General features: G+C 35.0%; 1 protein-coding gene across 1 annotated transcript in view; it reads left to right on the plus strand.

Annotated features, from left to right (window-relative positions):
• The first annotated feature begins 555 nt into the window (after nucleotides 1–555).
• Nucleotides 556–24,109, plus strand: part of MUC19 (mucin 19, oligomeric) — a 112,233-nt gene continuing 88,679 nt past the window's right edge. Inside the window, exons 1-11 of the mRNA XM_047785774.1 lie at nucleotides 556–622; nucleotides 2,928–2,960; nucleotides 8,473–8,493; nucleotides 15,707–15,757; nucleotides 16,996–17,055; nucleotides 17,630–17,858; nucleotides 18,585–18,702; nucleotides 19,146–19,206; nucleotides 19,429–19,526; nucleotides 22,931–23,141; nucleotides 23,778–23,900. Coding sequence (XP_047641730.1) covers nucleotides 571–622; nucleotides 2,928–2,960; nucleotides 8,473–8,493; nucleotides 15,707–15,757; nucleotides 16,996–17,055; nucleotides 17,630–17,858; nucleotides 18,585–18,702; nucleotides 19,146–19,206; nucleotides 19,429–19,526; nucleotides 22,931–23,141; nucleotides 23,778–23,900 — 1,057 coding nt within the window. The 5' untranslated portion in view covers nucleotides 556–570. The remainder of the gene's footprint in view (nucleotides 623–2,927; nucleotides 2,961–8,472; nucleotides 8,494–15,706; nucleotides 15,758–16,995; nucleotides 17,056–17,629; nucleotides 17,859–18,584; nucleotides 18,703–19,145; nucleotides 19,207–19,428; nucleotides 19,527–22,930; nucleotides 23,142–23,777; nucleotides 23,901–24,109) is intronic.

Genomic DNA, 24,109 nt, shown 5'->3' on the forward strand with positions numbered 1-24,109 from the left:
ATAGTATGCCTAAATATGTCTTAGTATGTCTATACCTCTACATATACCTATGTGATAGCTATGTAGTTCTCTAAGGAAAAGCCTATTAATATATTGATAAGTAAATAGGTCTTTGTTTTAAGGTAGGTTGATGTTTAAAATACATTTTGTTGTTCAGGGAGAGACAATTACAATATTTAATCATAGTATTTGAGTTTCTTGAGGTATTAAGACTTTTGCAATGATTAATAGAATATCATTGCATATTTGATTTTTAATCCTGGGACTTTTAGTTCCTGCCTTTGCTGTTTACACAGGGCGGCAAGAAGGTGTGGTCTGGGTTTGGCATGAGCTGGACTTGATCCAAGAAAGAAGATGTCACAGAAATAACGACCTCACTGACTTAAGATGGATTTCATCTCTGGCGTGCTAGAATATTTGCCTTTGCCCTGTCGTCACCAAGTTTACCACACCTTGCCCATGAGGAAAGACGGTGGTATGAGTGGGTATAAAAACTCCAGTTAGAGGGACTCTTGCGGATCTGATTCTCCAGGATGACTGGTCTCTGTTTCTAGGTCCCAAATCACCACCATGAAGTTGATATTTTTGTACTTCATTGTGGCACTTTGCTTCTTTTGCAAAGGTAAGGGACTAGTATAAAGAATCCTTCCATATTTGTTAGATCCATGCCTATATTTGCTTAAATGTTTAGTTTTCATATTTTTTCTTCCTGGGCAATCTTTCCTACACCTCAGAGGAGGACAATAAGTAAAAAGACTAGATTTTCATTTTATTGGGTATTATTTCAGCTGCAACAAGCCTTCCTTAAGACAATATCTATATCTCTATCTGCATGCTTAAAAATATTAGTGTTCAGGTTTTTGATGACTCTTGTTTTGAACTAGCATCTTCTTTAAGACTGAAGATCCACACTGGTAAATTTCAGTTTTTCGCAAATCATGAAAGAATCACCAATTAAAAGGCCGGTTCATCACCGAAAGAAAATTTTGTAGGGAGAATATTTCCTAAACTAACAACTCCCCTGGATATCTTAGAAAGAGCCAGTTGATTGATTTCTAGAAATAACTTAAAGATAAGATCATTAATTAATTTCAATTAAAATTTGATCAAAATGAAAGAATCGTTATAAACAAATGCATTTCTTGCTCTTTAGTTTTGTTTCTGCAAAGAATAGGCAAACAATAATATCCAAACTTAAAGAGAAAAGTTTGTAAAAGAGGAGAAATTCATTCTGTAGCTAAACTTAAAATCTGTTTTCTAAATTTGGGGTTAGGAAACATATTACTTTTCTGTGAGAAACCAGAATATACTACAGTTATTTGTTGTTATTAGAGAAAATATTTCTATCCTTAATCCAGCTGCCTGGAAAATTGTCTGATGGAGTGCTAGAAAATGATAATTTCAAGTAATGATTTTCATAATCTTACATAGCACTTTGCTATGATCTTTGCTTCTATTTTATAAATATAAATATGCTCTGCTTCTATTTTGCATAAGTGTATTTTTTATTTCTTAACAGCTCACAAACATAATATTTTCAAAGCATTTATTAAATGATATATCTCAACAAAATTTGTATTTGCTAAAGTATATTACAGTTACCAGAGTACTGGAGAATGTTTCTAAAGTAAATTCCTAGTTATCTATGATAGTTCTGGTAAACGACTACGAATATTTCAATAAAATTCCTTAGACTGGTTATTTATTGACAAAATTCAGAGATTTTTATGTTTTTAATTATAATTTCATAGTGAGAAGGAATATACCTGGAAAACTGCTCTTTGCAGAAATTCCAAGTGCCTTAGTGGAAATGAGTTTTTATTTCTCTTAGTTGATGAATTTATGATCCAAACAGATTCCTTTCATTTTTAGCAGATCACAGGAAGGTAAAGAATGGATGACTGAAAGGTGGTGAAGGCAGGTATTTAGAAGGCATCTACAGAATCAGTCAGAAACAATACAATATTTGTATTGTTTAATCAACCATAAATGTATGGAAAGAAAACTAAAAAATAGTTCCCTGGCTAAGTGAAAAAAAGCTTTAATGATATATAAGAGGTAGATCTGGCACAAAATATATATGCAAAATCAATTCTTATTTTATTCCCAGGCTATTTTGTCCTCTCAGTAGAGTAAAATCTATACAATTGATTGTATTTTTCCTTTTTTTTCCCCCTAGTTCATTGCTTGTAAACACATTAACCAGAAAATATTTAAGGACAATAAAATCAAATGAAATATAGATCAGAAAATATACTTTACATTCACAATTGTAAAAGGTTTGGATAGTGTGAAAGAGATATAGGAGGAAAAAGAAAATGAAGAGGAGGAGGAGTCTAATATTGGCTAATATTAATTTTTGAGTTGAACTTATTTGGCTACATATATTCCCAAGAGTGCATTGATATTGAAAACTTTATGTTGATAGATTGATATAGACTTGTATCTTTGTAGATGAGATGTATTAAGAAAGCTCAAAAATAATAAATTAACATATAAATAATATGATGATTATATATAAAAAGTAGATTGTGTATATTGAATTTAAAAGAAAAATGAAGGAGTTCCCATCGTGGCACAGTGGTTAACAAATCCGACAAGGAACCATGAGGTTGCGGGTTCAATCCCTGGCCTTGCTCAGTGGGTTAAGGATCTGGCGTTGCTGAGAGCTGTGGTGTAAGTTGCAGAAGCAGCACGGATCCCAAGTTGCTGTGGCTGTGGCATATGTAGGCTGGCGTCTACAGCTCTGACTGGACCCTTAGCCTGGGAACCTCCATATGCCACAGGAGGTGGCCCTAGAAAAGGAAAAAAGCCAAAAAAAAAAAAAATGGAAACAAGAAAATTATTTTCATTGTCTTAAAAAATATGCTACAGAGAAATATAAAAAGACCTAACTATTTTCACTTTTTTTTTTCCATTTTTTACAGATGGGGAAGCCCTATTCTTCAGGTTAAAATCAGGTCAGTGTCTTTCACAAATTAATCTTTACCTTGAGATATCAAGGTATATTCTGAATATGCTTTTGGAACACAGAAATTTTTTTCCAGCAGTATTGAGATACAATTAACATCTGACTTTGCATACATTTAAGGGCTACAATGTGATGGGTAATTTGATACATGTATATGTTTCAAAATGATTTCCACAATAAAGTGAGATGACACCTTTATCATCTCACACAGTAATGTGTGTGTGTGTGTGTGTGTGTGTGTGTGTGTGTGGTAAGAACATTCAATATCTACTCTCTTAGCAACTTTTAAGAACATAATACAAAATGGTCACTGTGTTTTATATTAGATTGCCAACCTCCTGGAAACCTCTGTTTTTATGAGTTAAATGTTTTTAGATTCCACATAAAAGGGAATCATACATTTTTCGTCTTTCTCTGACATATTTAACTTATTATAATGCTCTCAAGGTCCATCCGTGTTGCCACAAATGGTAAGGGTTTCATTTTTTATGGCTGAAAGGTATTATTACATTGCACTTTCTTTAGCCATTCATCTGTTGATGGACACTTAGGTTGTTTCCTTGTCTTGTCTGTTGTGGATAATGCTATAATGAATCTGGGAGTGAAGATATTCCTTTAAGGTAGTGATTTTATTTTCTTTGGCTCTGTACTCAAGTGTGGAATCAATAAATTATATGGTACTTCTTTTTTTTTTTTTTTTAGGGCTGCGCCCAGTGCATATGGAAGTTCCCAGGTTAGAGGTTGAATCAGAGCTGCAGTTGCCAGCCTATGCCACAGCTACAGCCACAGCAATGTAGGATCCAAGCCACCTGTGGGACCTTCACCACAGCTCATGGCAATGCAGGATCCTTAACCCACTGAGTGAGGCCAGGGATTGAACCTGCATCCTCATGGATACTAGTTGTGTTCGTTACCGCTGAGCCACAATAGGAACTCTGGTGCTTTTATTTATTTATTTAATTTTTAATTTTTTTGCCTTTTAGGGCCGCACCCGCTGCATATGGAGGTTCCCAGGCTGCGGGTCGAATCGGAGCTGTAGCTGCCGGCCTACACCACAGCCTCAGCAACGCCAGATCCGAGCCACGTCTGTGACCTACACCATAGCTCACAGTAACGCTGGATCCTTAACCCACTGAGCAAGGCCAGGGATAGAACCTGCAACCTCGTAGTTCCTAGTTGGATTCATTTCCACTGCGCCACGACAGGAATTCCTGGTACTTTTATTTTTAATTTTTGAGAAACCGCCATAATGTTCTTCGTAATAACTGAACCAATTTACATTCCCATCAACATGGAATACAGAAAATTGATGTTTTCAATTTCCATAAATACTTACTTTTGTGAACTACCAGGACTACGTATTCATTTATCTTACATGATTGTAAACCACTCAAGGATAGGATTTTGATCTATGTTGTTTGCTCTGTATTCACATTGCTGAAAACATAGGCTTCTGATGACATGCATTATATATTTGTTTTGAATTAATAAAATAATTCAGGATAATCAATACATGATTTGTTCTGCATACAGAAATTTTCCATATGAAGGTAACCAAATCTTTTGCAAGGTAAACTTTCTGAAATGAACAGCACATGGCCTATCTTCATACCCAAGTAAACTTGGGACATATGAACATAGTTTAACATTTTTTTTTAGGACATCAAAATAAAGGCCAATTACATTATATACAATGCAATAACGTCCTTGGGATTTACTGATATGTGTGTGATAGTTGGACCCTGGAGACAGTTTCTGAGGTTCTGTGTTTGCTTTTGATTTGCCTTTCTTTCTCTTCACTTCTGTTGAGTATCTAGCTTTCTGTCTTTATGGGCTCATTAAATCTGCTCTCAGTACTTAGTTCCAATTCTTTCTTCTGCCTTCAGTCTACTGGGATGTGAACATCTTTGGTCCCAGCTTATTAACCTTGTATGTGTGGGAAGAGTGTGCCCTCTGTGTGAGATCCCAAGGACTGTATCCTTGGCGGGTAAAGTTCATGCATGGGTTTTGTGACATCCCTATTTGTTGTAAGACAATTTGGGGACGATTCTTGATTGCAACTACATTTTAGCTAGAATTTTCTAGGTATTAACTTATATGGAGAGAGTTACTGTATAATTTTTCTTTAGAGACAATATTAAGCAGACCCAAACCATATCTGCAAACTATTTCTTCTTATCTTTTGTCTGCATGTGTATATGTGTGTAATAATATACAATTTAGTTTTGGCAACAATTTTCAGAACACATGTTAAGCCCTTTATGGTTTCATGTACAATTTACATTTGGTCAGATGACAAAATAGCTGAAAGCAAATCAGGTAAATTACTTTGTTTTCTTTTCTTATAATTAATGCTAAGTAACAATAAAGTAACAGGGCTTTACTTTGAAGATAGGACTTATCTTCCATGGAAAAGTCATTAAAATGATTAAAATGAAATAGTCCTTATTAATACAAACATACTCCAGTGTGTTTTAGTATAATCTGAGCCAGACATTTTAATATTTAATCAGTATTTATGAAGGCGGTGCCCTCTGAAATGGAAAATTTTTCTTGTTACTTGCCTTTAAAAATTTTCTTAAACCTATGAGAAAAATGTGAATCTAGATTTAAAGTTTTACTTTCCTATGTTTTTATTGACAGAGCATGCTTTTACTTTGTATTCTAGGATTGGTGATCTATTTTAATTAAACTAGTTTCAATAGTTTTGCTACAGATTCCTTTGGGCAACTGAATTTCATTGAATATTACTCATTATTTTCATCTAGCAGGAAAACTAAACTTACCCATTGTTTTGGTTCCCTACCCACAAAGTGAAAAATAAGCCATAGCAAATCAAAACTACTTTAATGGAATTTTTCTTAAATCTAAACAATAAGGTTTTTGCTAATATTCATACAGATTCAATTTGATTCTGGTCTAATGTACACAGCAATCGAAATAGCCCAAGATTACTTTTATATGTTTTTTAGGTCTCTCTTTCTATAATCTTAATACAATAGAAGGTAATTGGCAAATATTTCATTTGAGATAAAACACAAACAGAAAATAAGCAGCAGGTCAGCTGTCTCATGGAGATAGCAAAATCACCTCCTCATAACTATGGACAGGACTCATGAGGTTCTGCCATAATAGCATAGCAAGAACTTCTCAACTACCAAGTGTATAAAATCCAGCTGTTAAGTAGAATAAATTGAGGCCCAGGAGTCTTTAGCATTCCTCTGAAAGTCCTCATGTGGGAAAGCAGATTGAGATGAGGGAACCTGGAATTCCAGAGCGCCCTGAAAATCCTCTGAAATAATGAGCAATTGGATTTATTCCTGTGTCTCTCCAGGTCTTACCGAGGAAGGGTATGAGGGTCTCTAATGCTAGAGCATGAGTCTACCACTCAAACAGCCAGAATAAAATTGGAAAATTCCAGAGCTTCAATCTTCATTCAAAAATGAGACAAAGACTCACATATTTGAGGAAAGGATCCATAGGTTACTGTGGGACTTTATATTTTTGGATATTCATCAATTTTAGACAATATAACTTGTCACCATGACTTTTAACCCCACCCCCACCCCCCACAGCTCACCCATATTCTTCTCTCTGATCTGGCAATTTTTCTCCATAGGGTGCAGGTGGAGGAGCAGAATTATGTCTATTTCTTTTTTTGTTTCCTTCTAAGTTCCAAAATACAAGCAATCCTTTCAAAAATATGTAAGATATAGCATGACCTTACTCTGAATAGATAAATATACTTTACCTATCTTTGAGCTATAAAATATATAAATAATTTTAATTATCTTTAAGATTAAGCAAGCTTGCTTTAAGCAGATTGCTTAAAAAATTTTGCTTAAGAGAAATGTTTTTTTGGGCAGATGTTACCATGTGATCTTGGGCAAGTTATTCGACCTCTTTTAAATATCAGTTTTCCCATCTACAAGTGAGGAATAATAATAGTACCTAACTCAGAGGAGCGTTGAGAGAGTTAAAGAGACAAGGCATGTAAGGTGCTGTTACACATCTAAGATGTGATACATACAGTGAACATATCGGCCATTACCACTTACCCCAATGGTAATGTTTTTTGTATAAGATAAATAGTAGAAACAAAGATAGCACGCTGACTAAGATACCAGGCTATTCCTTTCAACAACAGAATGAAGAAATTCAGAAGAAATATTGGTCTCACAAAATGAAGGATCTAATATACCTGTGGGGTTAAACTCAGGAGAGATATGATGAATACAGTGAGCACTTATCATGAATTAAAAAAGTGAAATAAAAGGAATATGCATCCGTTTGACAAGTTTGGTGAGGCAAATGATATATATTAAAATATATGTATTTCTCTGTTGAATACTTATGTGCCAGACACAGGTCCTTTCATTTCATTTAATTCTTTCAACTAATTGATAAATATATTATGAGGTAGCTATTGTTTTATCCTCATTTATTACCTAGTCTCCACTTAATAGATAAGGAAACATTGAGAAATATTAAATAAGTTATCCAAGGACAGGTTAAGGGCACAGCCAGGGGCATGTATACAAATGTATGTCTACATAGCATATGTATAAATAAAAAGAAAACATTTTAAAGAAAATTTTTCTTCCACCTTGGCTGAAATATATTTGTGACAACCTGGAAGTCCTGATCCCAATGCAGAATTTTCAGATCGCTGGAATTCAACCCAAGAATGGGGTTGGCAGTGCCCTGGCCAGTATTTATGTCCTGTTGCTCTTTCCATCCCTTACTTTGTCCCACAATACGATAGCCTAGCCTGCAGTTTCCAGATCCATCTACTTCTATAAATAGTCACCTCCCGGCCCCTCCCATATGCCTAAGTGTTCTCATCTTGTGATGTGGTTTAACCTTGGAAAGATGGTCTTGAGATGCCAGGGCCCTGGGGACTTAGTATGATCTTCAATAGGGGAGGGAAGGTGGCCCTGGCTCTGGGATAACATCTCCTCTTGACCGGCTGCCTGTATTCTTTGCCTTCTAAGAAGGGCCATGACCCAAGGAAGGCCAGAGAGAATTCTGTGGCTCACACAGTAGGAACTCCTCTTATCTGAGTCTAAGTCTAAGAGAATTACTGTCAAAGGCCATTGTGATTGCCAGTCTAGGGGCTGGGAGTCCAGATGGGTTTGACTCAAAATCTCATCCGTTTCCCACTACTGAATATGGTCTTATTTCTTTCTGCTTTGCATCAGTCTAAGGTATGGTAGCAAAGACAGACACACAGAGAGAGAGGATAAATGAAGAAAAGAAGAATAAGGAGAGAGTTAATAAACAATAAACATTATAAATAGTAAACATGGTATATTACAAGGTGATACAAATCTATGGAATAAATTAGAGTAATATAATGATCATTGGAAGCATTAGAATGAGGGTTGCAATTTCACATTGTCAAAGCATGCCTCATTGAAATGATATGTAAGCTAAGATTTAAAGGAGGTGAAAGCTACAATTTATTTATGAATAAACATTTTCATCTTTTTTCTTTGCAGAAACACAGAAAAGAGAATCAGGTATGTTATTTTAATTTCATCAGCTACTACTAAGCCAAGGACAGCGTGGATTCACCATGACAGAATATTTTGGTGGGAGAAGGTTGGACACTAGAACTTGGGGGTTAGTGATGGAGGAGGAAGTGGGTGGAGAGGAAGCATTTCTCGTATACATCACATCAATTAAATCTTCACAACTCTATTCATCTCTTTCTTGAAGTCTTAGAACTATGACAAAAATATGTGAACATGACAATTAAGTCAATGAGTGGTACGTGTTCTAAATTCCACCAGAATAAAAGTGCTTACACAAAATATGGTTTTTCATAGTGTCACAATCCATCACCTTTATTGTGCTAGCAATGCTGTTTTCAAATAAAATCTGTTATTTGCATTAGGTCACTCTTTGCTCAGTAGTTTGTCCTTTGGTGACGCAAACAAGAGAAAGACATCTCTTGTTGGTTCACTCCCTAACACTGGATTTCGTGCTCAAGGAGCGGCTGAAGACGGGTCAAGAGAACCTCGGGATGCTGAGAGTTTAGTCCCAGCAAGTACTGTTACAGAAAAATGCTGACCTAGAAAACAAGCACTTTCTTCATTTGAGATAATCTGATCATCTTTGTTTTATTTGCACCACATGGCCTTCGTAGGAGTCATGGAACACTAAAGGCACTCATTCCAGTGCCAATGAGAGTGATGAATTCTGTCTTTAGAGAATTTTGGTGAAGCAGTTTACATTGAATTACTTTTCCTCTGATAATTTTTATTTTCTTATGCTGTCTTTTTACTTGGTACTATTTCAATGACGAGCAATCATTTTTATCATGTATAAATTAATAATTTAAAATGCCTCCTGGACTCAGATTTAGCACAGAGTCTCTCATGTTTCTGTCTCCAACTACAATCCATTTTCTATATCCAGATTCTCTCTTGAAGCTGCATATTCATTTCACTAAGTAATATTGTAAAGTAGGGATTTTAAGTAGTTTGTGGTCTTTAATTTTTTTTTGTTTGAAAAAAAATATGTAAACATCCTTAGATGAGGCTTATCCTCTCTGGCTTAACATGCTTCTCCTTATTGGCTGATTCAAATTTTTACTTTACTTGCCTGGTCCCCGAAAGCTCTGTAGTTTGTACCTCTGCAAAAGTCAGGAAGAGGGAGATCAAGTGAAGAAAATGACTTCAATATTTTATATGAAAATTTAATATTTGAGCCCAGGTGATGATAACTGAGAAGGAGACACAGTTTTTGGTGTAAGCATGTGGTTGAACGAGCTTCAGGAAAGGCACAAATTTTCCTGTCTGTCCAGTCATCTCTTTCGGGATTGACAAGTTCAGTATGACTAAGAAGATAACACAGCTATATTGCTCTTATTTACAACACTGAGCTGTTAATTGTGTGCTCACGTTCTATAGAAACTTTATCTTGAACCCCGTGCTTCACTTTTCTCAGGGAACTCTCTCAAACCTGATGGTAAATGGGTTGTCATGCACACTCCTGATTGCACTGTTGGAATTCTATGTGGAAGGATGTGTGTGGGTGGAGAGGATAATATATTTGAAACTATAATGAAGCCCTCGTTCAAGCAATGTGCATAGATTAATTTCTGGTACAATATAAATGAATGCAACTTTTCTCTGATAATGATTGTTTTGTGTATGATAGAGAAAACCAGTTCAGCAAGTGATCTTGCCGACTGTTGCTCTGGTGGTACAGAATCTGGTGGCACTGCTTCAGACAAAAATAACATTTCTGGGGGTGCATCTGACCAAAGTGGATTTGATGTGAATTCAGTAAATAGATTAGCTGGCTCTTACTCTGCTGCCAGTGAAACATGCATTCTAAGTTGTTCCTTAGTTTCTGTTTTTGACAGAAAAAGCAGTCCATTGGCAAAGCAGGAATCAGTGGTGGTGTTTTCAATGAAGGTAGATTTAGTGTTAGAGGCCCTCATGGGAAAGATTTTTAAACTCTGTTTGATTCTTAAAGTATCCATATCATCTTCAATTTAAACATTTTAGTGAAGGGGCAAGTAAGTTTGATGTTTTTATGAAGGGGCTTGGGCTTGGAATGTAGAGATCCAGTTTCTATTCCTACTCTTCCTCCACGACCTTCTGTGGACTTTGGGAAAGCCACTTAAACTCTCTTGTTCCCGTGTTTTGTCATAGGGACAGAAAATTTTTGGTCTCATGTTTCTGTATGACTTTTGCGATGGTAGCTTTTTAAGTTCAATTACTTAGCTTTTTGGTTCATATCTGAACTAGTTTTCTTGGAAAGGATTGTCAGAATGTTTGAATCTGTCATCTGTATATCTACAGCCAAAGACCAGGAGAAGCAAAACCAAAGTGCTGAAATTTGTTAGAGTGATTTTATTTCAAAGTGATTTTCAATATTGTTTTATATTTTCAATAAACAAAAAAGGTGTGGATAACTAGAATTTTATATTTGGAAATCCAAGTCAGTGAAGGCAATGAGGGTAACTAAAGGACAGTAAGTCTAGGTATTTTCAATATCAGAGTAATTTATCTTAAAAGATGTGGAAATTGGTGGAAACAGGAAGAATAGCAAGGGGTTTGTTAGTGAAACCATGGGCTTTGGCTCTCATTTCAGTGGCTCAGGAATTCTGAGTTAGACTTTATTAAGGGAAAAACTCAAGTAATTTACATCACTTGTTTATTGCTCCTGACAACAGCTTAATTTTCCATTTAATTTTCTATTTATTTTTTATTTCAGACTTGATGGTAAAAGAAAGGTTAATTTGGACTTAGTCTTGGTAACTCTGGTTCATGCAGAATTGGGGTTAGTGGTCTTGAAAAAAAAGCTTTGTTAAAAATAGGAAGCTCTGGAAATTCATTTTCCAGTGAGCTGAGCATTATAACTCTTTAGATTTTGTGCATAGAAATTGTTAAGAATCGGGAGTTCCCATCATGGTGCAGCGGAAATGAATCCGACTAGTATCCACGAGTATGCAGGTTCAAGCCCAGGCCTTGCTCAGTGGGTCAGGGATCTGGCGTTGCCGTGAAGTGTGGTGTAGGTCGCAGACACAGTTCGGATCCCACGTTGCTGTGGCTCTGGCGTAGGTATGCAGCTGTAGCTCTGATTCAACCCCCAGGAACCAGTATATGCCTGGGAACCTCCATATGCCCTGGGTGCAGCCCTAAAAACCAAAAAAAAAAAAAAAGAGAGAGAGCGAGAGAGAGAGATGGTTAAGAATCATAATTTTTCTATATATATACATATATATATGTAAAAGTTCAGTAGACAGCATCTACATGAGGAGAAGGGCTGTTTTTAGCAGCAGTGTCTCTGAAAATTTAGCATTTGGATTGGGAACATCTGGTCAAAAGGGATTGGGAATTACTAGAGTTTTGGAGTGAAATTAGCAGTAGAGGATCTGCTGGGGGTGAATTCATATGTTTTGTATTGAATGCCCATGACTCAGGTATTCCAACTAAGACTCATTTCAGAAAAATTTAAAATTCATTAAATTAATTAATTGGTTAAAATAGGTTTCTTTACATTTAACAACAAACTAATTAAATAATAAAAATTAATTTTTAATAACATCTTGATCATTTTGGTCACACCCATAGCATGCAGAATTTTCTGGGCCAGGGGTTGAACCCACATCACTGCAGTAACCAGAGACATTTCAGTGACAACACCAGATCCTTAACCAACTGAGCCACAGGGAAACACCAACATCTTGATTTTTTTTCATCAATCGCAACTAGGTCTTTTGGTTGGGAACTTGGAGCCAGCAAGGGCAATGCTGCCTTTGGTTTTGGAGCTTCTGGTTCAGGTTCATTTGGTGGCAGTGGCATAAGTAGCAAAGCAATTGAAGGAAATCAAGTTGTTAGAACATCCATTTCCAATAGTCTAGGTATTGATTGATATCATTTCTGTGCATCAAATTTTCTGAATCATAAAAATGCTTGCAGTATATGTTGTGACAATCATTTTATATTCTGTAGGCGACACCAATTTGAGAAGTGGGAATGCATTTGTTGATGGTAGCACTGGAAATCTGGAATCCAACTTAGGGGCCTCTGGTCAACAAAGATTTGGAATCAGTGAACTTGGAGGGAATAGATTGAGTGGCAGTGGATATATTGGGGCTGGATTTAAAGGCCTGGGATCTGATGTCAGTAGTTCAGGTATTCCAATAAAGATTCATTCCAGAAAAAATTTTAAATTAATTAAATTAATCAACTAGTCTAAACATTTAAAAAATAACATTTAACAGCCTAATTAACTAATAAAGATTAAATTTTAATAACATCTTGATTTTTTTATCAGTTGGTCTTTTGATTGGGAATTTGGAACCAAAAAGGGCACTGGTGCACTTGGTTTTAGAGTTTCTGGTTCAAGTTCATTTGGTGGCAGTGGCATTAGTGGCAATGCAGTTGAAAGAAATCAAGTTGTTAGAACTGAAGGATCTGTTTCCAGTGATCTAGGTATTGATATCTCATTTTTGTGCATTTAAATTTCTGAATCATCAAAAGCATTTTTAATACATATTGTGATAATCATTTTACATTCTGATGTCAGTAGTTCAGGTATTCCAATACAGACACAGTTTGGAAGATTTTAAGTTAAATTAACTAAACAGTGGAAGCATTTTTCTTTGAATAACATTTCATAACTAACTAATTAATAAAGATTAAAATTTAATAACACCTTGATTTTTTTCATCAGTTGGTACCAGCTCTTTTGATTGGAAACTTTGAGCCAGAAAGGACAATACTGTGTTTGGTTTTGAAACTTCTGATTCGAGCTCACTTGGTAGCAGTGGCATTAGTAGCCAGACAGTTGAAGGCAATCAAGTTGTTAGAACTGAAGGATCTATTTCCAGTGGTCTAGGTATTGATATCTCATTTTCGTGCATAAAATTTTCTGAGTTATGAAATATTTGCAGTATATGCGGTGACAATCATTTTATATTCAGCAAATGACATCTGTTTGCGAAGTGGGCATACCTTTCTGGTGGTAGCTCTGGAAATTTGGAATCCAACTTGAGACTTCTGGTCAATAGGGATTTGGAGTTAATAAACATGGAGGGGATAGAATGAGTGGCAGTGGATCTTTTGGCAATGGTCTCAAAGGCTTCGACTCTAATGCCAGTGATTAGCTATTCACCCAGTTTTCTCCTGAGGAATCCAATTGGGTTTCAACTATTTATTATTTTATTTAATAATATATTGCTTTTTTTGTTAGTTGGAGGGCCTGGGTCTTTTGATTTTGGGCTTGAAGGAAAGACATTTGGAAAAAAGTTACTGAATTAAATATTTTCTGGTGACATACTTTTAATGTTCTGTAGCAGTACCAGTGTGAAAAATGGGGGTGAACATGCTGGTGTTAATATTGGAAATTTGGGATTGGCACTTGACCATTTGGTGGAAAAGAATTTGAAGTCAGGGGATTGATGGATTGGTGCAACAATGTCTGTTGGGCCTAGATTTGTTAAGTCTCAGGACCAATGTCCATAAATCAGGCTTTCTCCTAGCCTGAACTCTTTCAATGAAATTGAAATGTATTTTAAACTTTCATAATTTTTTACAATAACATTTTAATTTTTCCACTAGAGGAAAGGACTATCCTTAATAATAATTTAAAAAGCAAGCCCAAATCCTGAAATGATGAAATGTCTTTAGATATGACCAGGCAAAAGTCATTTTTTTTCCCCACTGTACAGCAAGGGAATCAAGTTATCCTTACATGTATACATGTTTTTCTCCCCAAAAGTCATTTAGTATTTGTTGGCAGAGGCTGTGGAACTAGTTTTGTGGTTGTGAATATATTGACATTAAAGAGTCTTTATTTTCTTTAAGCAAAATGGATTTGGAATTGCATAAGTTGAAGAGTGGCAGCTGATTTGTTGGGCTTGAACTTTCTATCTTGGATCTGGTCTTAGTGGTTTAAGGATTTTTTTTTTTTTGGCAGGTCCATTCCTGAAGAGAGTAAACACAATTCATCCTTTTGGGAAAATCTCATAAAATTTATTATTTCCACTTAATAGAAACATGGGAGATTGAATAGTATTGAAATTTGTGGTACCCATTGTTAAAATAATATTTATCATGCCATGAGAACAATTTGGTGCTGCTAGCAATGTTAGAAAGTCTTGGGAGCCACTAGGCTAGATGACCACAGAACCGTGGGTAGTAGATCCACTTCTAATGACATGGATGCTCAAAAATTATTCACAGTTCACACTTAGAACTCAAATTTAGGATTAATACCTTTTTATAAAATGAAGTCTAATTAGCATGAAGAATAGTGTGGTAGAGTAGTGATTGACCTCAGTCACATTTGACTATTAATAAATCTGTTAAAAAAAGGCTTGGTCCTACAGAAATTATAATTTTATTTTGGATTGTTCTTAATCTTTGGACATAAATTTTCAGATTTAAACTTCAACGAAACTGAGAAATTTGAAATCATTTATTATCTATTATCATTGATTTTCTTTGATATTTGAAACAAACAGTTTAAGCGATGCTGAAATTCTGAACCCCATTAGCTCAGGTATTCAAATTTAGGTTTTATTCATGAGAAATTTTACTAAGAAGTAATTGTCTCTTATCTTTGTACTGTGGAGTGGGGTTTCCATTTTGAGATTTTTCTGCTATTTGGATGTCAGCTTTCAAATGTTTCATTTTTTCTGAATCAGATGGTCAGCTCTTATTTAGTGTTCTCTCTGGTAGTGCATCTAATGACAGTAAATCTAGTGGCTTTGAAATGGCAGGTGCTGGATCTCTTGACATGACGTCTTGAGATTGAACATCTCAGTTCATCTAGATTAATGGTTTTAATATTTCCAGTTTCTGTGAATGAAGAATCCTTTGTTCAGTTGACATCTTGAAATGGCAACTAAATTTCTCCAATGTAAAGCAATTTGATGTGGGAGTAAGTTTGGTTGAAATTGGAATAACAGACTTGAAACTCTGTCTACACAAACATTTTCTCTTTTCCTGATCAAGTTTTAAGGCAATTCATCTGGAGTAAATAGTGTGGTGTTAGTTCATTTAGCAGTGAGGCTTATAATTTTGTTTCTCCAGCAAGTTGTTGAGTTGATAACTTTTTTTTTTCTTATACAGCTTCACACGGGTCTAAGTCTGCCAGCTTAGCAATGCTGAAATTGGATTTATGGTTTATACATCAGATTAAACTTTTTTCATAATTTACCAAATAAAATTATACACAGAAACAGCCTAATCATTTTGTATTAAATAGGTGCCATAAGCTCATCTGACTACAGTTCTTCTGGACCATTCAGTACTCCAGGTAGTTTGATTTATAACATTCGGTGTTTAATAAAATGATTATTGATTTGCTGGGATTTGGTATTCCTATGTGTTTCTCATGTAGAATTGAGCTTCTAAATGCTTTTTGAGTACTGAAATTTAGACGACCAATTGGTTATTTGAAACAATTTCACAAATGCAAAAAATTATATTTTAGGGATTCTAAATAAAACAATGCAACTTCTCCTTTATCAATTTTAGATATAGTACTTAAAGGTTGACTTTATAGTTTAGTATATTTCCACTCAACCTGAGTAATGACAACCTATCATAAAGAGGAGTGGCCTCAAGATACACAGCATGTGGCTTTGTAAAAAAATATTTTAAATTTCTGGCTTTTTAAAAAAATATTTTAAAATTCTATCAAAATGTTCACTTTTGAAAATTTTTTATTGCCGCTCCATTCTGTTTGCTTTTAGATTTTTTTCTAAGATTTACTTAGTTACATAAAATGGTCAGCGTATTAGAATTAAACAATCATGGGAGGAGTCCCTATCGGTTAACAAACCTGACTAGTATCCATGAGTATGAGGGTTTGATCCCTGGCCTTGCTCAGTGGGTTAAGAATCCAGCGTTGTCATGAGCTATGGTGTAGGTCACAGATGTGGCTTGGATCCCCTGTTACTGTGGCTGTGGTGTAGGCCAGCAGCTATAGCTCTGATTGAACCCCTAGCCCGGGAACTTCCATATGCTGTGGGTGTGGTTCTAAAAAAAAAATTCATGGGAAACTTAAAATTTCAAGGTATGCTAATTTTTCTCTTTGACCAGGAGAAGTGATTTTTTTCAAATATAGATAATTGAGTTATTGGTATTATATGGTAAACTGATTTAATAAAATCTACCATGGGCCTGTTTGGGTAGTGTCTTCCAATAAAAACAGGCCTCTATAGTTCTATTTTTGAAGTTGAAAAATAGTTCTCTAAGGGATGCAGCACATGTTTTTAATTGTGCATGATCTCAAATGAATAAGCTTTTAATGAGCTCTGAACATACTTTGACTTACTACTATAAGAAAAAATCATAGACTTCAGAAATAATCATGCATGTGACTTAAAAAAATCATAGCTGTCACAAAATCAAATTATATATCTAGGATTAAAAAAATTGATAGTCCTCAATACCAACCTTTAAATTCTCATGTAGAAGATCAATTATCCTGTCTATTTAAAATCAGCATATATTTTGAAATTTAAGTAATCCATGCATTGTGTTGAATAGAAAAAGGATCCCATATTCCTGAAGCAACGCCAAAATACTCAGAAACAGATGCAATTATTGGTAAGTAAAAATGACTGATTTCTATCCATATTTATATTCCCAAGCCAGCCAGTATCTAATCAGTTTTGAAAGTAACCAAATTTTAAAATTTTCTCCATCTATCTGTTTTATGCACATGCATTCCACACAGACACATATATACACTCAATACATATGTATATACACACACATGGAGAGAGAGAGATAGAGAAATAGTGTAATTCTTTATATTTATTTAATATTAGTGGTAACCCAGTCAGACATTAGAAAGACTACCTCTACAAAAGTAAAACGAACAAACAGACCACAGCTTCCCTCCACATATCTCTTCCCAGAGTAGAGAAAATTTCCCTTTTCCAATGGGAAACAAGATATTTTTTTCTTTAGTTTTAGCCAGAATAGCCCACTTCGAGTATTTCCCAGGGCTCAGGTATGACTTTTAGCACATTTTGAAGTGTGTAAGAAAGAAAAGTACTGATTTAAGTTGGATGTGAGAATAGTAACTTTCATAAATACTTAAAAAAAATCAAAACTAGAAACTACATTGACTGTTGTTCTAAATGATATTGAATATTCTACCTTAAATGTTTTTTAGGTGAAGTGTCTACTTGGGGCAAAGGAGCATATAAAGCGTTCAATGGCCGTGTCTTTTCCTTTGAGTCTTCATGCTCTTATACTTTCTGCCGTCACTGTGTTGAATCTGGAGGAGATTTCAATGTTGAAATCAAACGAAACAATGACAGTGAGATTGAAAAAATAACAGTTATAATTGACAATAATGACATCTCCATTTCGGGTGATGTCATTTTAGTTAATGGAGAAAGGTAAAAGTCATAGCATTTTGAATAAAGGCTATAAATTAGTTGAAGTAACCTGAGCAAAAAGAAAAAAAAAAGATTGAATAGGGAAGAGATAGTACTTTTTTCCTATTTTGGCCCTCTTATCAATATTTATGATAAATTCTTGTTAAATGTATAAGACTTTGTTATATGTGGGATTTTAAGATGTGATATTTATGCCTCTAACAAGGTAGGAAGAGAAAGATTAGTTCTGGTGTTTGCCTATTTTGAGTATTTAGATTTGGGACAACATGCATATTCAACAAAACTGTTAATGGAATATTTACATTTTCATTTGTATGTTTAACCCTAAAACAATTAGAGGTTTTAAAATATATTGAAACTTAGGCCATTATTTCTAGAAGTAGCGATTTATATTTGGTGGGGCTGACATATTTGAATACTTTTCTGGCTAAGAAAATGAGGCATGATATTCTACTGGTAAATATTTCAAATTATTTGATCATTTTATTCTTACGCAGTATCAGATTTTCTTGTTCATTTCTCGCATGCCCCCCAAATTTATTTATCGTTCCTCCCTTCTCCGAAATTGAGAAAAGCCATGTGTCTCTTCTGAAATGATGAGGAAAAATATGTTTATGTTTACTAGCCAGTATTATGATACTAGACATAGAAACACGAATGATCATAAAAAGCCTGTTATAATACTATTCATATCTTTTATATGTACTTGTTCTTTATGCTTTCCAGTGTACACATACCATATAACAATAAGTTGATTCACATTAAAAAATACGGAGAACATAATGTTCTGAATAGCCGTAGAGGAATCCTGTCTTTGATGTGGGACAAAAATAACAAACTCTCAGTAAGTCCATCTGTGATTTTGTTACAATCATGTGCTTTTTGTTCTTTACTTTCTGCTATAAAAATGATACAATATAAGGAAAATAAGAACTAAGGTTTATTGAGAAATCTCTTTGTGTTCGTTGCTGTATTAGCATTATCTAATATCTAAAATACTTTGATGTATGTAATGTTATTAATTTTATTTTATAGATGATGGGATTCAGGAAATTCAGGCTAATAAAAGTAAAATAATTGGCCCAAAGACATGCAGTTAGTCAGGATTTCTTTCCAAATTCTAGATCCAGGTGCTTTAGAAAAAGGCCCTGTGCTACATTCCTGAGAGTGTAACCGGCTTAGGTAAAATTGAACATGAGAAGCCTTTGTCCTTTGGTTTGGGTAAAATTTATCTTGAGATATGTTCAATATTTTATAAACATATACATGTAATTTTTTTTCTTAAAGCTCACTATTCACAAACAATATCCAACTTGCGGTCTTTGTGGTAACTTCAACAATACTCCAGGTAAGGTTTCAATGCATTAGGTTTAAGAAAATTGCCTCCCAAAAGAAAATGATCAATTAATTACTCATATTTGGATAAATCTAACAACTAACAATTTTCATTGTCTAAAGAATGATAAATTGTTAAAATAAAAAATATTTATATTGTCAAGTCTGTATTTGTCTTAAAAATAATGCATATTTGTAATGAATAGTTTGAAGTAAGCATTGGTTTCTTTTCAAGGAGAAGATATCGATGAGCATATTGCCAATAGTAAAATTCCTGGCAGTTGTCCCAATGCTGTTAGTAAAAGCTATGAACTTTGTGAAGATGGAGTACAGGTAAGAAATTTATATTTTATTTTAGTAGCAGGTTTCAGCAACATTCTCCTTGGTTTCAATTTAGATAGCCAATATCCTCTTCTAAGCACTCTTTTTTTTTTTTAAATTAAACTTTATTGGGGTGTAGTTGATTTACAGTGTTGTGTTGGTTTCAGGTGTACGCCAAAGTGAATCAGTTATATATCTGTAACATTCTTTTTCAGCTTCTTTTCCAAATTAGGTTATTATAGAATACTGAGTAGAGTTCTCTGAGCTATGCAATTTACCATTTTAAATTTGAAAACTGTAGGCCTTGAAAATATAAAGTCAGATTACTTTTTATTGGCTTGCTTATTTTCTTACAGTATTCTTAGGAGATTAAAAAAAACATTGCTCTAAAATATGCATTAACTTAAGTTAGCAGTATGATATTTGAAGAAACTGAAAATCAGCTAATCTGAGAGCCTCCCAGAGGATTTTATTTTATTTTATTATCTTCAAAATAGAATATTACATGGATAGCTCAGATATTCTGCTCTCAGCAACTTTCACACTTCTAGTCACTTTTCATCTCTACATATTGTTCAAAAGTGATGCAAAGTAGGTAGAATTTTATCTTAAGAAACCCCCTCAGATTACCATAAATTTATAATGGAAGAATCCAAGATATGAATTTCAAAGTCAAAGTACTTTGTAAAAATTTCCCATTTGATTAACCTATCTTAAAACATAATTAGATGTAGATCTATAAAAAAGATTTGTTCTGAGATGCTAAGAGTAAGAATAACCTGCCTTATCTTCTTATGCCAATTTGTATATGTCTGCATCACTTGCAGTTTAAGAAAAGGAGTTTGGTTAATTTTAGGAAGTCTCTGAATGCAGGAGGAGGGTAGGCATGTGAAATAGTCAAAGGTGCCTATTCCTCATATTTCTTTTTCTAGGTGAAAAGTAACTGAGGCTAAAAATATGACAAAAAGTCACACCTGAAGTGTTTCAATTATTAAATCCTCATTTTAAACATTATTTGATAATGAAAAAGTATTTATATAGTTGACCGAGGTCCTACTTAGAAACTAAATCATAGAGGGTGTGCATTCTGATGTGCAGTCCGCTCATTTCTTATTCTTAGAATTCTGCAACTGCTTCTTCTTCAATGTCCCTGTGGTCTGATTCTCAGCTTTAGACTAGCTATAGATGCCAAATAATTGTTTTTTGTTCCCCTAAAACCTTATATTTACTATGTATTAGTGTAAAAATTCTAATTTCCTTTGAACAATGTTTTAGTGCATCAGTGAAGGCACTTGCTTCTCTCTCCATGATTCTCTCTCCGTGGGGACAGACTTAAATCTTAGAGTTTGGAAATTCCTGTACTGTGTTCCTAAAAAGCATATTCTGCTCTCACTCCCTTATTTTTGCTCCATAGAGCCAGTCTGAATGGTCATCTCATTTATACTTGACCTTCTTTTTGACAAGGCTTTACAGATCATCTTTTTTTTTTTTTGTCTTTTTGCTATTTCTTGGGCCGCTCCCACGGCATATGGAGGTTCCCAGGCTAGGGGTAGAATTGGAGCCGTAGCTGCCAGCCTACACCAGAGCCACAGCAACGCAGGATCCGAGCCGCATCTGCGACCCACACCACAGCTCACGGCAACGCCGGATCGTTAACCCACTGAGCAAGGGCAGGGACCGAACCCGTAACCTCATGGTTCCTAGTCGGATTTGTTAACCACTGCGCCACGACGGGAATTCCTACAGATCATCTTTTTGACTACACCCCTGGAAAAGAGTCATCATTTCCTCGGAATTTTCTGCACTTGTGTAATTCTGTCAATGATGCGTTTGATAGATTGCATTCATTTGATGACTGAAGGAATTTTCCCATATTCCTATTTCAATCTAGAACAAAATTCTCAAGATCAAGATATGCATGGATATTACGGGTAGAAGAGGATCGTGTTTTTCAGATAATAGGCTTTGCATTTATAACCACCCTGTGGTTCTAAACCATCTTGTGGTTCTCGCAAAGCAAATTAAGCCGTGACGTTCTGTAAGGTCATCCGCTATCTTCCTTTGGAAAGGCTCCTTGATCTTAGCAGTTAGAATTGCTTCGTCTTCCCTGTTATCCATGCCACTCATTGGTACTTGTGATGAAATACCATCCACAAAAATTCCCCATGCTTTTCTCACATGTTTCCTATGAGATTATGAACTATGTGACTACAGGGATTATGTTTTATCTGTTGTGATAGTTGCACAGTGTGTGAGAACTTATTCCTGGGCTCAAATGTTAGTTGAATATAAAATATAAATTTATGTTAAAGCTGGTGCATATTTAGTAAGAACCTGCTATGTACAAGATGTTGTGTTTCACGTAGACATTACAAAATTCTATTTCTTGCCCTAATTGAACCTGGAATCTAGTGAGAAAGATATATAGAAAACAATAGATTAAAACTTCTTTGAAGACTTAATTTCACTTAATTTTGTACCTCACTTGGAGAATGTTATCGGTGGTCTAATGGCTTAAATTATACAAATTGTGTATTTGCTTGCCAGTAACTTTTACATTTCTCTGAAAAGAAATATGGTTAAGAGAGAAAACAGCTATGCAGTAGTTAAAATATGTTGAAATTTGAACTTTTCGTGCTTGACTTTATTTCCTTAACCAACATGAAAACAAATAAATTGTTTTCAGAGAAAACTCACATGACCCCACCAAGAAAGCACAGAATCACTCAATTTTATCTGTTTGGTCATCAAATACAAGCAGACTAACCGTTAAAGGGCCAACATCCCTCTGTCTCTTGTGGTATCAATGATTCACCATCCCAATCTCTGGCATCAACCGTCTTTCATTTTCTCACTTCTTCCATTTTCTTGAATTCTAAACTTCATATCACCTTTAGGGAAATTTTGGGTGAATTTAGGTAAAACAATTTTTGAAGTCATTATACAACAGTCAAAAGGATTGAAGATGAAATTTTCTTTTAGGAGTCACTGTTCCAGCTATACTAATTCAAAACTAAGTTCAACAGCTCTGTCAGAGCTACAGTATATCATGCAAAAAACGTCTTCTAAATTTATCCTTCAATGTTCATTTGATTCTTCTTCTTCTTCTTCTTTTTTTTTTTGTCTTTTTTGTCTTTTCCAGGGCCATACCTGTGGCATAAGGAGGTTCCCAGGCTAGGGGTCTTATCGGAGCTGTAGCCACCAGCCTACGACAGAGCCACAGCAACTCCAGATCCAAGCTGCGTCTGCAACCTACACTACAGCTCACAGCAATGCTGGATCCTTAACCCATTGAGCAAGGCCAGGGATCAAACCCACAACCTCATGGTTCCTAGTCAGATTCGTTAACCACTGATCCATGACGGGAACCGCCCTTTTTCTTCTGTTTTAATAAAACTTCCTGTTTTATTTTGCAGCACTGTGAGAAGATTATTGGAACCTACTTTGAGAAATGTCAGAAGGTTAGCACTTTATCCAATGACTACAAAATAATCTGCATTGATGAGTACTGCCAAAATAGAGATGCAAAAGCCACATGTGACACTTACTCAGAATTGTCCCGCCTCTGTGCCTCGGATGGTCCTGGCGTCTATGAATCCTGGAGAGACGATTCTGCTGTGGTTTGTGGTAGGTTTTAAATGTATTCTCTCAGGAAGTTTCCGTAGCACTTTAAAGTTGAGCTATGCTTCATACATTCTTCTGAAATGTCTGTAAGTCCCGGAAAGAACCTTAGAAATGATGGTCCATTTTGTGGAGGGACTTGTCACAAGTGCTTTGCATTAAGATCTTAATGAGGAACTTTATAGACTTAATCAGTACAAGTCACTGGGAAAAATGAATAATTCTGTAAACATCCTGTAGAACCTTTGTACAAAAAATCTGAAAAAGTTGTCAAGAGTATGTTGACTAGGAATTATTTCCTTCAAAAATTTAAAAAATAAATGAATTTCCTACAAATATGAATATACCTCCCATTTAGTCAACTCAGTCTTTATGAGTTAAAATACAAATAGAATATTAATTTCAAAGCAAGATAAAATGGTATTTTACAACATATATTTCCTCCAAATTAAATATTGCATCATAAAATAATGCATGGGAAATTGACATAATTTAGTTACTGAGTATGTTTAAAAACTGACCCATATGTTGAAAATTAGACTCAAAGAATTCCATTTGAAGAGGTCCTTGTTAGAATATTATGTATTTATCACATTCATTTCCCTCTAACTTCCATGTGTACATATTTCCATATTTTTCCAGAAAAACCTAACTGCCCAGAAAAACATATCTACAAAGAATGTGGGCCCTCAAATCCTGCAACTTGTTCTAATGTGGCTCCCTTTCAAGACAGTGAATGTGTGAGTGGCTGCACCTGCCCAGAAGGTAAAATATTTGCACTAAAACAATTGAAAGTGAAGTGACCCAGTTATAGTGGGATGGCATCTCTAACTAGATATCTAATGAATGTAATTATTACCTAGTCATAGTCCAGCCCTCTAGCAAACTGGAGGGAAGGGGTACAGAGACTTTTAAGGTTACTGTGCATTTCTATCTCTACGAAAACTGAAGGCTGAGTGTGACAAAGAAGATCT

This window comes from Phacochoerus africanus, chromosome 7 (assembly GCF_016906955.1).
Source record: "Phacochoerus africanus isolate WHEZ1 chromosome 7, ROS_Pafr_v1, whole genome shotgun sequence".
Taxonomy (NCBI): Eukaryota; Metazoa; Chordata; class Mammalia; order Artiodactyla; family Suidae; genus Phacochoerus; species Phacochoerus africanus.